A 12,726-nucleotide genomic window follows, 5' to 3' on the forward strand; every position below is an offset into this window, starting at 1 on the left:
AGCAACTGACAAACAAAAACAGGGACAGAGACCCCTGAGGGAACAGTAAATTGACATTTCCAAGACCACCCTTTCCAGGACATACAGTCAGTGAGAAAAATGTCTATTTTGTGTTTCCCAAGTGTGTTTCATAATGTTAATAGGTCATATTTTGAAAATGGATTTATTTGGGAAATATTGGGTTAAGGAATATTAAACAACCACCATCCCCAATTTTCAAGCTTTTGATGCCTTTTTTTTTTTTTTTTTGCCTCCAGTGTGAATATTCAGAGGCGGAAAACAATCTGCCGTTTTCCCAAAGTTACTTGATTACGGAATGCTGATTTCATAGAACTAGCGTTTTGAAGAATACGCTGGAAAAAGTCGCTTCCTCACTCACCACTGCAGCTGCAAATAAGAATCCCAATCAAGCACAGACTTTGCTGGTTCATATCTAAAAGAAAGAGAGTGGACCAGATTATCTGGTGCCGCCTTTACCTGGGCCATCTCCTAAGAGAATCTTCCACCTGGAGAGGTACAGCACCCTGTGCCTTGACCGCCTCTGCCTGGGTGTGGCCGCCCAGCTTCTGCAGGAGCCACGCAGAGAGGCAATGGGGCTGGGAACTTGCAGCTCATCATTATTTTGATGACAAAAGAACAGTTATTAGTACGGAGCATTGTTCAATAATTGTTCCCATTTATTTGGTTGAATGATTTGAAGTGATGTGTATGTTGTTTCCTAATACAATAATTCCCGTTTATGGAGTTTTCTGTCAGTTTGATGTAGGAGTTTGTGTTGAGGTTCTGGAAAGTTGGAGGGGGTGGAAAATCTAACCAGTTTTAGATCTGTAAGAGTGGTTAAATGTGGGCCCACTTCTGTAATTACAAGTGCATCTTCATGGCCAAGTGCATAGAACAAAAGTAAGCGTACAGGTGTTAGGAAAAGTTTCTGTGGAGAAACTGTGGGTTAAAAAAAATATGCCCTTCCAAAAATATGGTAAAAAATGTGTGTGGCTGAAAGGAAATTGGGGCAAACTTAAGTTGATTTATGCCATGCACAATTAAAATTTTAGTACGAAGTGAAAGGGCTTCCCTTGTAGCTCAGTTGGTAAAGAATCCACCTGCAATGCAGGAGACCTGGTTTGATTCCTGGGTCAGGAAGATCCACTGGAAAAGGGATAGGCTACCCACTCCAGTATTCTTGGGCTTCCCTTTGTGGCTCAGCTGGTAAAGAACCTGCCTGCAATGCGGGAGACCTGGGTTTGATCCCTGGGTTGGGGAAGATCCCCTGGAGAAGGGAAAGACTACCCACTTCAGTATTCTGGCCTGGAGAATTTCATGGACTGTATAGTCCATGGGGTTGCAAAGAGTCAGACGTGACTGAGCGATTTAAAGATGAAGTGAAAATCCCATGCAGCATTTGAATACTAAGTTCAGAAAATGATGCTCTCAGTGACTAAGAGAGTAAAAAAGACTGCATTGTTGCATGTGAGAACCCCAGGTTCAGCTTGACTCTGTTGTGAGTTGGGTGTATATAATCTCGGAAAAGTCATTTAATTTACTCGTGCCAGAATATTCCTCACTTGAAAATATAAGGAGTTGAGCTAGTCTATCTTAAGGCACCTTCTAATTCCAGAAGCTGTCAATATGAATTACATGCTGCTCAGGTAAAGGAAGAAACCAGAAATTTTACCGCTGGCACACTATGTTGAACTTATTTGACTTATTAAATAAAATAATATTGTATTTTTTAGATAAAACTGCTATTTAGCTTTTCATTAACTTTGACCTTAATTTTTGTTTAAAAAAAAAACCTTCAATTAAAATTGTAAAATGCAATAGCAGTCTTTCATGAAAACATACAAAAAATAACAGACATGATGAGGAAGATCTCAGAGTACAATTAGATATATATTTTAATGTAGCAAATAATAGTTTTAAGACATTGTACATGTACATGTGAAAGTCACTCAGTTGAGTCCTACTCTGTGATGGAATTCTCCAGGCCAGAATATTGAGTGGGTAGCCTTTCCCTTCTCCTGGGGATCTTCCCAACCCAGGGATGGAACCCAGATCTCCCACATTGCAGGCAGATTCTTTACCAGCTGAACCACAAGGGAAGCCCTTTAAGACATTAGTTGATTTCTTAAAAAGTCATATTCGTGTCTGTTATATAAAAATCACCCATATGGGACCTCTACTCTCTGCATCACCATGTAGGACCCATGAACAAAACTATTTTTCTAAAACATTTGCTTCTCTCGTCTCAAATTTCCATATATTTTTTACCCTATTTAGTTTCACTTGTTCAAATATTTTTACAGGAAAATTTTCTATTTTTTACTCCCTTGGAAAGGTTGAAACAATAACCACCTTAATACTGTCTCTTGAAAGTCATATGACCTAAGAAGTCATATTCCCTGTTGATATTAGTGACTTCCTGGTAGTAATCTGGATATCTTTGGAACTGCAATATCCTTTTCAAAAACTCTTGAATGTCAATATTCTGTGCTATTTGTCAATGATTTAAAACAGATAATAAGGCTAGAGTCTTCTTATGTCTGGTGTATTAATGATTCCTTATAGCTATTAACAATTTAGAGTACACATTTACCATGAGATAGTCACTAATTAATTCATCATTCATTAATTATCTATCTAACTGATTAACCTCATTGTGTGTGTGTGTGTGTGTGTGTGTGTGTGTGTGTGTGTGTGTGTGTTGTCTCTCTATCAATAGCATAAACATTTCTCAAACTCCAGGCATGGGCTTAGCAAAAGCTTTCGAGACAGTGTGGCCAGATAAACTTGGAAGTAATTGTTTCAGAATTGATTTAAATATTCATAGCAACCACTGAATTGATAAGAAAAAAAACAAGTCAAGAGTTCTGTCTTAAAAAATGTTCCTAGTCTTTGGAAAATGTGAGCGAGGCTACAAGGTGAATCCTTCATTGGAAGAATGTTGAAACCGAGGGCCAGACTCTGTGATGTAAAAGGCAGTCCACTGTTGAGCAGGGTAACCCTTGCCACTGATTGCTGACACGGAACATACTATTTGTAAGCAAGATGGTTCTTGAGAAAACAGTGAGCCACAGGACTCAAATGAAATTCAAATAATACCAGACACCTGGACACAAAAAATTAGAACATCTTTGAATAGTGAACATGTGCTATGGTGTTTAGGACCAGGGAAAAGAATATTTATCCAATAATTTCTTGCTGATTGGGATTTTTTTCTTTTTTTTTTTTTTAATGTTTTGTTTTTAATGACTGCTTTGGGTCAAGGATAAATGTGTAATTTTTGCAATAGAGTTGCTCCCATTGTCTAAAACTTGTATGTATTTTATTTTTGAACAGATGCTTTTACAGGAATGTTTTCTCTGTGTTTTCCCCACTGGAAAACTTGAAACAAGAATGACCTTAATACCTTTTCTCAAACTCTGCAGCATTTCCTAACCCAAGCCCTTAGTCACCATTCTCATTTTGGAAACAATCCTTTAAAATTGACTGATTATGCCAAACAAACCTTGGTTACCAGACCTCTTATTTGAGCTCTCTAATGAAATTTTGTGGAAAAACCAAGTTTCAGTTCTAAGACTGAAAGAAGTCTATATTTTAAATTTATTTTAAAAAATACCTTTCTTTCCTTTGAAATGCTGCTTTAATTGTTTCTTCTGAATTTTTTATTGCCTTCCACAATAAATTTTAAAATAGTCAAATTCTGACAATTCCCATTAATTTGGCTGTTCACATTTATTTTGACCTTTTAATTTTATTATTTCTCTCTATGCACATGTATAACACTTGTCAATTATGTATGTATATATCTGTATCAATTTAGCTTTTGAATTAAGGAAGTAAACCAACTATGGTTCCATAGTGTAATTAAAGAATCTCTAACATGATGCAGTGGGAAAAGCTTGTGGCAAGAAATGATTTCTAGATATGTCAGTTTTATATTGAAAACCATCAGATGATGAAGTATGAGATGAACTGAACTAAATGCTTTTACATTTAACATTTCATTCCCTTGCGCTCACAAGTTCAGTAATAGGCTGATCCCAATTCAGTCTAGGTACATGAGTCATGACTTGGAGAAGATCTGGATGTGCCCGTTCATTCCCATTGTCTATCCATTCATCCATCCATCCAGCTGGCCAGCCAACTTGCTAGGCATCCTTCCTGAAGGTTCATAGTGTGCTAAGCACTGTGCGAGCACTGAGGGTACAAAGCATCCTGAAGCAAGTTCTTGTCTTTGAGACTTAAGGAAACACGAGGGTTTGAACATTACCCAAGAGAATGTAAAGTGATAGAGCCATTACGGAAGACAGTATGGCGAGTCCTTTACAAACTAGGAATAAAACTACCATACAACCCAGAAATCCCACTACTAGGCATGTACCCTGAGGAAACCAAAATTGAAAAAGACACAGGTACCCTAATGTTCACTGCAGCACTATTTGCAATAGCTAGGACACGGAAGCAACCTGGATGCCCATCGACAGATGAAGGGATAAAGAAGCTGCGGTACATACAGACAATGGACTATTACTCAGCCATAAAATGGAACACATATGAGTCATTTCTCATGAGGTGGATGAACTAGAACCTATGGTACAGATGAAGAAAGTCAGAAAGAGAAACACAAATACCATATATTAAAGCATATATATGGAATCTAGAAATATGGTACTGACGAACCTATTTGCAGGGAAGCAATAGAGACACAGACAGAGAACAGTCTTATGGACACGGGGTTGGGGGAGGAAAGGGTGGGATGGACGCAGAGAGTAGCATGGAAACATATACGCTACCATATGTAAAACAGATGCCAGTGGGAATTTGCTGCATGACTCAGGCAACCCAAACCAGGGCTCTGTTGCAACCTAGATGGGTGGGAAGGGCCCGGAGGGGCCACCTGTGTACCTATGACTGATTCACAGTGATGTATGGCAGAAACCAATGCAATATTGTAAAGTAATTATCCTTCAATTAAAAATAAAATTTTTAAAAAAGAAAATTACCCAAGAATTTCAAGCATAACTTGTGGAATCTTTGGAGAAGGCAGATCAAAATGGATGTAGTCACATAACGGACCTAAAATCCTTCTACTATTCACTCAATATGCTCCTTCCCACAAATGGCTTTTATCAGGAATTCTTAGAGTTGACAAAGAAAAGGGGACATGACATTAATTCTCCCTCAAAACACACAAATTTCCAGGAGCTTTCCTAGGACTGCTGACAATGTGTGCCTTGAAAGTTGTTTCTCTCTCAAAAATATGAAATCTTTTCACAGCACCCAAGACTAGATTCCCTAGAAGGACTGGTTATGTCTGTTCATTTCCAATGCATTTTGCATTATTACTAGCCTCATTCGCTATGAATTCCCAAATAACTTCAGTTTATTTCTGATTCATAAAGGCCTGGGTTTCACCACAAGTGAGAATGCTGGAGTCATCAAAATAATTAAATGTAGTAACATTTAAAAGATTTGTTTTCCTTTCTGTAGTACTTTATAGCAGTCACTTCATATTACTGGGATCAAGCTAATCTAACTGGAGGCAGCATAGAACATAAAGAATCTTGGCTCTGAAGCCTGACTACCTAGGTTCAACTCTGATCATTATAATACCATTTGGGTGATTGTTGGGATAAGTCACCTAATTTATATTTCAGTTTCTTCACCTGTGAAAGGGAACAATAATAATAGTGCCCAAATCCCATAAGGTACTTTTAAGAAATAAATTAAGACAATTCATTAAAATATATTATAGAGACTGACTTACTTGTTAGCCATTATTGCTATTTTCGTCTTAGAAACACTTGTGGAGAGCAGAATTTGAAATTTGTTTTGTTACATTTGGGTATGCAGTAAATTGCCGTGAAGGAATATTACTAATCCATCCCACTAGTGAAATGACTCAAGTAAAGGGAGACAAAGTGACTAATTTGAGTACCTCAATGAATTAAGATGGAATTAAAACCCAATAAACCATCTCTGAAGCTTTTCTACTTGGGTATCTCTTAAGGGGATATTCATTACCAACCTTGGCACAAACAGTCTTCCCTGGTAGCGCAGCTGGTAAAGAATCCACCTGCAATGCAGGAGACCCAGGTTCAATTCCTGGGTCAAGAAGATCCCCTGGAGAATGGATAGACTGCCCACTCTAGTAATCATGGGTTTCCCTGATAGCTCAGATGGTAAAGAATCTGCCTGCAATGTGGGAGACCTGGATTTGATCCCTGGGTTGGAAAGAACCCCTGAAAGAGGACATGGAAACCCACTCCAGAATTCTTACCTGGAGAATCCCCAAGGACAGAGGAGCCTGGCAATCTCCATTGGGTCACAAAGAATCAGACATGACCGAGCAACTAAGCCCAGCACTTGGTACTTAACGACACTGGTACCTCTATGGACTCTATGATTGACCTGGAAGTGCTTCACCCACCTGGATGTTCATAGGGTGAGTAACCAGTATTTACAAAGTCCCTATAGGGTGTGTGGGACTGTCATCTAGCATGGACATGTGTTGTCAACTTTGTAGATAAGAAAACAAAATCAAAAGAAGACATGGGCTTCCTTGTCAGTTCCAAAACCACAGGAGGTATCAAGGGTACAAAAAAATACTGCTTCTCCCACTACCCACCCTACAGCCCAGAGCTCTGTCCCTCAGATCACACACAATCTCACCACACTAATGTTTAGTGAAGTTTTTAAACTATTCATTTCATCAGTTCAGTTCAGTTGCTCAGTCGTGTCCGACTCTTTGTGACCCCATGGATTGCAACACGCCAGGCCTCCCTGTCCATCACCAACTCCTGGAGTTCACTCAAACTCATGTCCATTGAGTCGGTGATGCCATGCAACCATCTCATCCTCTGTCGTCCCCTTCTCCTCCTGCCTTCAATCTTTCCCAGCATCAAGGTCTTTTCAAATCAGTTTTCTTTTATCTCCTACCAGTTATAGATTTATGCAGTTCTTGGAATCAAGGTACACTTGAATTTTGTTACAAAGCAGAGCTAGGATCTGTTCGCAAGATTGCATGATGTTAAATTCCACTTATTTATTGAAGGTATAAATTAGAACACAGGAAATGAAGATTATAGTATATACTTTTCACGAGAGGCACATTTTTTATTAAAGGAAATGGTTACCCTATTTTGAATTCTTAGGAATTAGATATAAACCTTATTAATACCACCAACACAAGAAACCTTTTAATTAACCTGTCTTCTAATTTTAGTGTTAAGAGGCTTTAAAAATTTTTTTGTTTATGAATCTAATTTGTTCATTAGCATCATAGGATATATGTCATTAACTTTTATAATTATGAAAAGTCATTGTTCTCCCATCTCATCTCTCTGAAAATTAGTGTTCCATAAATGTAAAAGAGCCAGATCAATTCTAACAGATATGAATGGAAGTTAATTTGTTCTTTTTAATTTTCCTAATCTCTTTTTAAGGGTAACCTTTGGAAGAATCTCTTTTTTACTAGCCACTTTCAACAAGCATCAGAACAATCTACCATACTATCTGCAGTTTTAAAAGCTACAAAATCAAGCCCCCATTCATTTCACATGTTTACTTTTATGATTCAACTCTCCAGAGAAGAGCCTGGACACTTCTACTGTAGCAATCACTAAGAGATCGCAAGAGTCAGATGCTGTAGTTTGATTTTCACTCCACAAATTTGTGCTCCGTTAAACTAGAGCCAACGAGAATTCTCAGCCCACAAAACTTGTAGACAGGGCAATATGTCTTCTGTGAAACACTCTGCAAGGATATAGTTTCCTATAAGGATGTGCACCAATGCTGCAAATAGTATTTATCTTTATAAAAACCCAGAAACACTCTTAACAGCAGGAAACAGCTAATCTTGTGATCAGTTTCTAGCTAACTGAGGAGATAAAAAGATCCAGGTTTAGGCACTAGTTGAGTGAAGTTAGGCACTTTCCTTAAGCATTCTGGACCTAATTCCCTTCTTTCTGAAGTAAGAAGATAAACACATCTAAGTTCACCTCCAAATATCTATGTAACTCTGTATATCTTATTCGGTGATAGTGATATTTACAAGTTCTGTCGAGTTCACAAGTGCTTTCTCACAAAGTCTCATGTGATTTTCAGAAGTAGATGTGACCCTCATAACAGATTTTCAGAAGTAGGCAGGACAGCGATCACTATTTATTTTTCCCAGTGAATGTGCTGCTTTTGCTATCCAGTAGGATTCACTAGAGACTCTAAGATGTAAAGCATAACCCAGAAAGATTTAGTTTTCAGGAGTCAGAAAAAGTACTCTATAAAATAATTTCTTCCTACTCTGTAGTTTCTCACCCTGAACCCTTCAGACAAAGCTTTACTTATAAAGAAAAATATTTAAAATTTTATGTTATGTGCTTCTGCTAATGTAGCCCCTAACTGGGTGTTGATTTTAGATTAAAGACAAGATGTAATTGCCACTTGGTAAGTATCTTTTTCTTTAGCTATTTGAAATTTTCCAACGGCACTGAGGCTTAGGTAAAATTAGGTTTTTATTTTTATTTTTGGAGCTTACCTTTGCATACTATTTTTATATAAGCTAGAAATTCACAAGTAAAATAGTTTACAAAATAAGAGAAAAAGGAGACCCTCATTTCTGAAAATAAATGGTCTGAATCCAGAGTGGAATTCTGAGTATCTCTGATATCTTGTCAGTGCTTTTCCTTCAAGAAGACACAAAAACAATTCCACAGAAACATATATAAAACATTATAGTTAAAATTATACAACAGATGTGATACTACCTCTTTGCAATAATTCTGTAAGGTATATAAATTTGTCCCAACCATGCTCCCAATTATTCTTTGTCTCAAAGGTCAAGGAATTTCCTAAAAAATTGAAATCTAAAAGACTTATTTTTGCCATTAAATCTAACCTCTTTCTGACCTCGCTCCCCACCAGAACCATTATGAGAGGTGAGAAAGAGAGACGGGACCCTGTTTGGTCTGTTCACTTTCCTCCTCTCTCTCTGCCCATTACCCACACTCATCTTGGATGTGCAAAGGAGCAGGAAAACAGCCAAAGGATGAGGGCAACAGAGAGGAAGGAGGAGAAGCAATCTAATCAGGTAATTACCAGTTGGCTGTACAGTGTCATTAAAATTAAGTCTACATTTGTAACAGAGCATATTATCAAAACTTGAGTTTTACAGCATTTCATCAGCCTGAGTTTTCATTCACAATAACAGTTTGGATGGGCATTATAATCCAGATTTAAGAATCAGAAACAGTGTCAATTGTAATAAGATATGCTTTTGTCTTGATGTAGATTATTACACTCTATCGCTTTATTGACATTTCCTAATTCACATATAGCATAAGGAAACAATCTCAAGAAGAATGCTTAACAGAACAGCTCCACCCTTGTCCAGGCATAAAAGCAGAGTTTTCTATATATCAAACATCAGGTTGCTCTATTTATAACCTCTTGTGTTCTCATATTTTGGGATATGTGCCTTTTCACTATGCAAGGTCTCCAAAGCTCACAGAGTGCTAAGTCATTTTCTTTGAAGTTTTCCTTTTCTAATTCAGAATACTGCCTTTAAATATTTGGAAGCTAAACTAATTTTAATTTCCTCTTCACAGAAGAGGAAAATTTCATGCCTTCACTTCAGCCTTTGCAAAACATGAGTTATTAAATGTATATATCTAATGGAAAATAACCTCCAAGTTGTAGTTAGAGTCTAGCAATTTTGTAGTGGGCATAATTTTGAATAGAAATGAAATAATCTCTAAGCATGACAGTGGGTCAGTTAAGAAGAAAAAGTCTTCTAATGCCAACTGTCACTAAAGATAGAAAATCCCTTCATCAACATCTCACAAATTCACAGCTGTAGCTCTCACAATCAAATTAACCTTTTCTACTTCAGAAGAATTCAAATGCCTTAAATATGACTATCCAGAGTGATATGATACCAGATACACCTTAGCTCTGATTTGATACCATTTCTTTAATCAATAAAAAACCAAGACAACATTCCTGTTTTCCATTCCCACCTTCCTCAGCAATCTTCAAGAATTTCAAAAGCAAGCCTCTTGTCCACTTCTCTAATCCACAGATTTCTCCATCCATACAATATATATATGAGTGTCTCCAACAACAACTCAGCAGACAGACTTATGATAATTTGAATTTGAATATACAATTTGAAACATATACAATTTGAAACAACTGGATGAGAAGTTTAAAAATAATGGCCTTTCACTTAAATAAAAAGTCAAAGCAAGAGACACTACTTTTCAACTTTCTAAAAATCACTAAGACCACTTTTTTTGTAATGGAGAAATACAGTTATTGAGCTATCATTATTTTGAATAAAATCCAAATATAATCATAGGAATTTTATGCATTTACATTTTACCTTTAACCAAGATGACAGGGTAGCAAGAAGAAAAACAATGATTCTGGTACTACTTAATCCTTAAAAACAATACAAAGCTACTACAATGTTTTCACATCTCAGGCACTATATTGATCATTAAAAACTATCATGCAAGCAATATCAATCTATTAAGTATCTCACAAGTGGGCTGTATCATAAATTCAAAATTATTTGCACAAGAATCTCCAAGCCACCTTTAAGATCCTGCGAGAAGGCATTTTCTGAGGCATGATCACATTCTATAACAGCCACGTTAATTCAAGGCTGCCACAGTACAGTGAGTAAATCAAAATATAACACTTACCTTATTACAAATAACTGGCAAATTACAGGCACCTTTCAGCTTGCAGCTATACAGCATAGTTGATTAGAAATAAACAAAACATCTTTCACTCCAGTGACAGAACTGCATCCTCAGACTTGGCTTTCGTTACTGAATCCCAGCAAGAAAGGCTGTACTCCTCTCAGGGCTAGTAGCAGCCTCTTTGCAGAGAACACTTGCTGCTCTGAACAGCAGTGACTTAGAATGAAAGTAAGAGGAACCCGTGATGTTTAAATACCGTTGCTTCACATTCACAGGATATGACTCAACTCTCTCTCAAACCAGTAGGGATCGAGTTTCCCCCCGCAAAACTGTTAGATTACATAACAAACATCACATTTGGGGGTCTCAAATGTTTACAAACTAAAATTGAAAATTTTCCCCTGCTAAATCAGACATGCGTTTTCAAAATCATCAACTTCTTCCCTATGGCACAGACCACAAATGGAAATTTGAATAACAGCATGGCTCAGAGAAAAACGACCCTGCTTACTCTCGGCAATGAATTCATGTAATGTTATTAAATGTGTGTGAACTCGCCAACATCGCTCTGACAGAGATATAAAAAGAGTTTCACTAACATTTCATTGGTGCAAACAGTATAGAATCAAACTCTGACTTTAATATTCAAGAAGTGGCAATTCCACAGAACACAATAGAATCTTCTTCACCAAGTGGAGAATGGAAATAGAGCTTTGTGGCTTGCTGTCGCTGATTCCCACAGAAATCCTGTGCTACGCTGTCGTTACCTTGCACTGCTAGCTCTGCCTACCTCTCCAACTCAGAGTCTTCCTTTATCTTTTTCTCAAACATTTCCACAGAAACATGACTAATGAGAGAATTGCTCTAGCAACTGTGGCAATGTTCTCTGCTTTCCCCACCATCCAAGACATCTTAACTCTGAGCTGTATTAAATTTGATCACACGTTGAATTATTATATTTGGACATTTCAGTCAATAATTATAGACTTAGATCCTTGGAGGAGAGTCTACCACATAAATTCAACTGCCATCAGCAAGAACAAAAAGATGAAAACATGCATATCAAATAGCAAGTAGACCAGGACTGTTCAACAGAAAGATAAAATGAGTCACATATGTAATTTTAAACATTTTAATATTATAAAAGGGAAAAGTACCATGTAAACTTAATTTTAATAATGTTTATCCTAATATATCTAAAATAATATCATTTTAAACTATAATCAATATAAAATTAATTACAATTTCTGTACTAGCCTTGGGGAGCTAAAGTCTATTTTACATTTATAGTACATTTTAATCTGAGCTAGCTATATTTGCATACACAATGGCTAACACATGGCTAGTGGCCACCACATTGCATAACATAGGTCTAGAATTTGGGGTTCATTCTCAGTCCTCAGGTTGCAGTTCAAATGTTGTCTCTTCAGGGAAGGCTTCCTTTACCACCTTATCTGAAATGACCTTCCCCAGTTACTTTTCATCTCATGTTCTTTATATTTCCTTCATGGTAAATCACAACCTGGAATTGTCTTCTTTGTTTATTTACTTATTGATAGTCTGTGGCCCCTAACAAGAATGAAAGAAACCCGAGAGCAGGGAACTTGTTGTAGTCAGTATTTTATTCCCAGCTCCTGGCATGGTGACCAGTCCATAGCAGAATTTAATAAACTTTGTCTAATAAATGAGTAAATAAAATATAGAACCTGCACTGCTGCTGCTGCTACATTGCTTCAGTCGTGTCCGATTCTGTGCGACCCCATAGACGGCAGCCCACCAGGCTGCCCCGTCCCTGGGATTCTCCAGGCAAGAACACTGGAGTGGGTTGCAATTTCCTTCTCCAATGCATGAAAGGGAAAAGTGAAAGTGAAGTCGCTCAGTCGTGTCCTAGGGTTGGCAATAGAGTATTGACAAATGTGTTTCAAGACTAGGTACCTATTATGTCATTGATACAATCTATCATTACCACTGAATATTTAGCAAATACATTCAGTAACACTTTCCTGAACTGAAAAACAAGCTC

General features: G+C 37.3%; 1 protein-coding gene across 13 annotated transcripts in view; it reads right to left on the bottom strand.

Annotated features, from left to right (window-relative positions):
- The window catches only part of MCTP1 (multiple C2 and transmembrane domain containing 1), a 564,579-nt gene that overhangs the window by 362,075 nt on the left and 189,778 nt on the right, over positions 1–12,726 (bottom strand). Inside the window, exon 1 of one of the 13 annotated variants that reach the window (XM_070792150.1) lies at positions 10,704–11,616. The exons of the other annotated variants lie outside the window; for them this stretch is intronic. Within the exon in view, the coding sequence (XP_070648251.1) occupies positions 10,704–10,760 (57 nt within the window). The 5' untranslated portion in view covers positions 10,761–11,616. Of the gene's footprint in view, positions 1–10,703; positions 11,617–12,726 lie in introns of those variants that run through there. 13 annotated transcript variants of the gene reach the window in all.

This window comes from Bos indicus, chromosome 7 (genome assembly GCF_029378745.1).
Source record: "Bos indicus isolate NIAB-ARS_2022 breed Sahiwal x Tharparkar chromosome 7, NIAB-ARS_B.indTharparkar_mat_pri_1.0, whole genome shotgun sequence".
NCBI lineage: Eukaryota > Metazoa > Chordata > Mammalia > Artiodactyla > Bovidae > Bos > Bos indicus.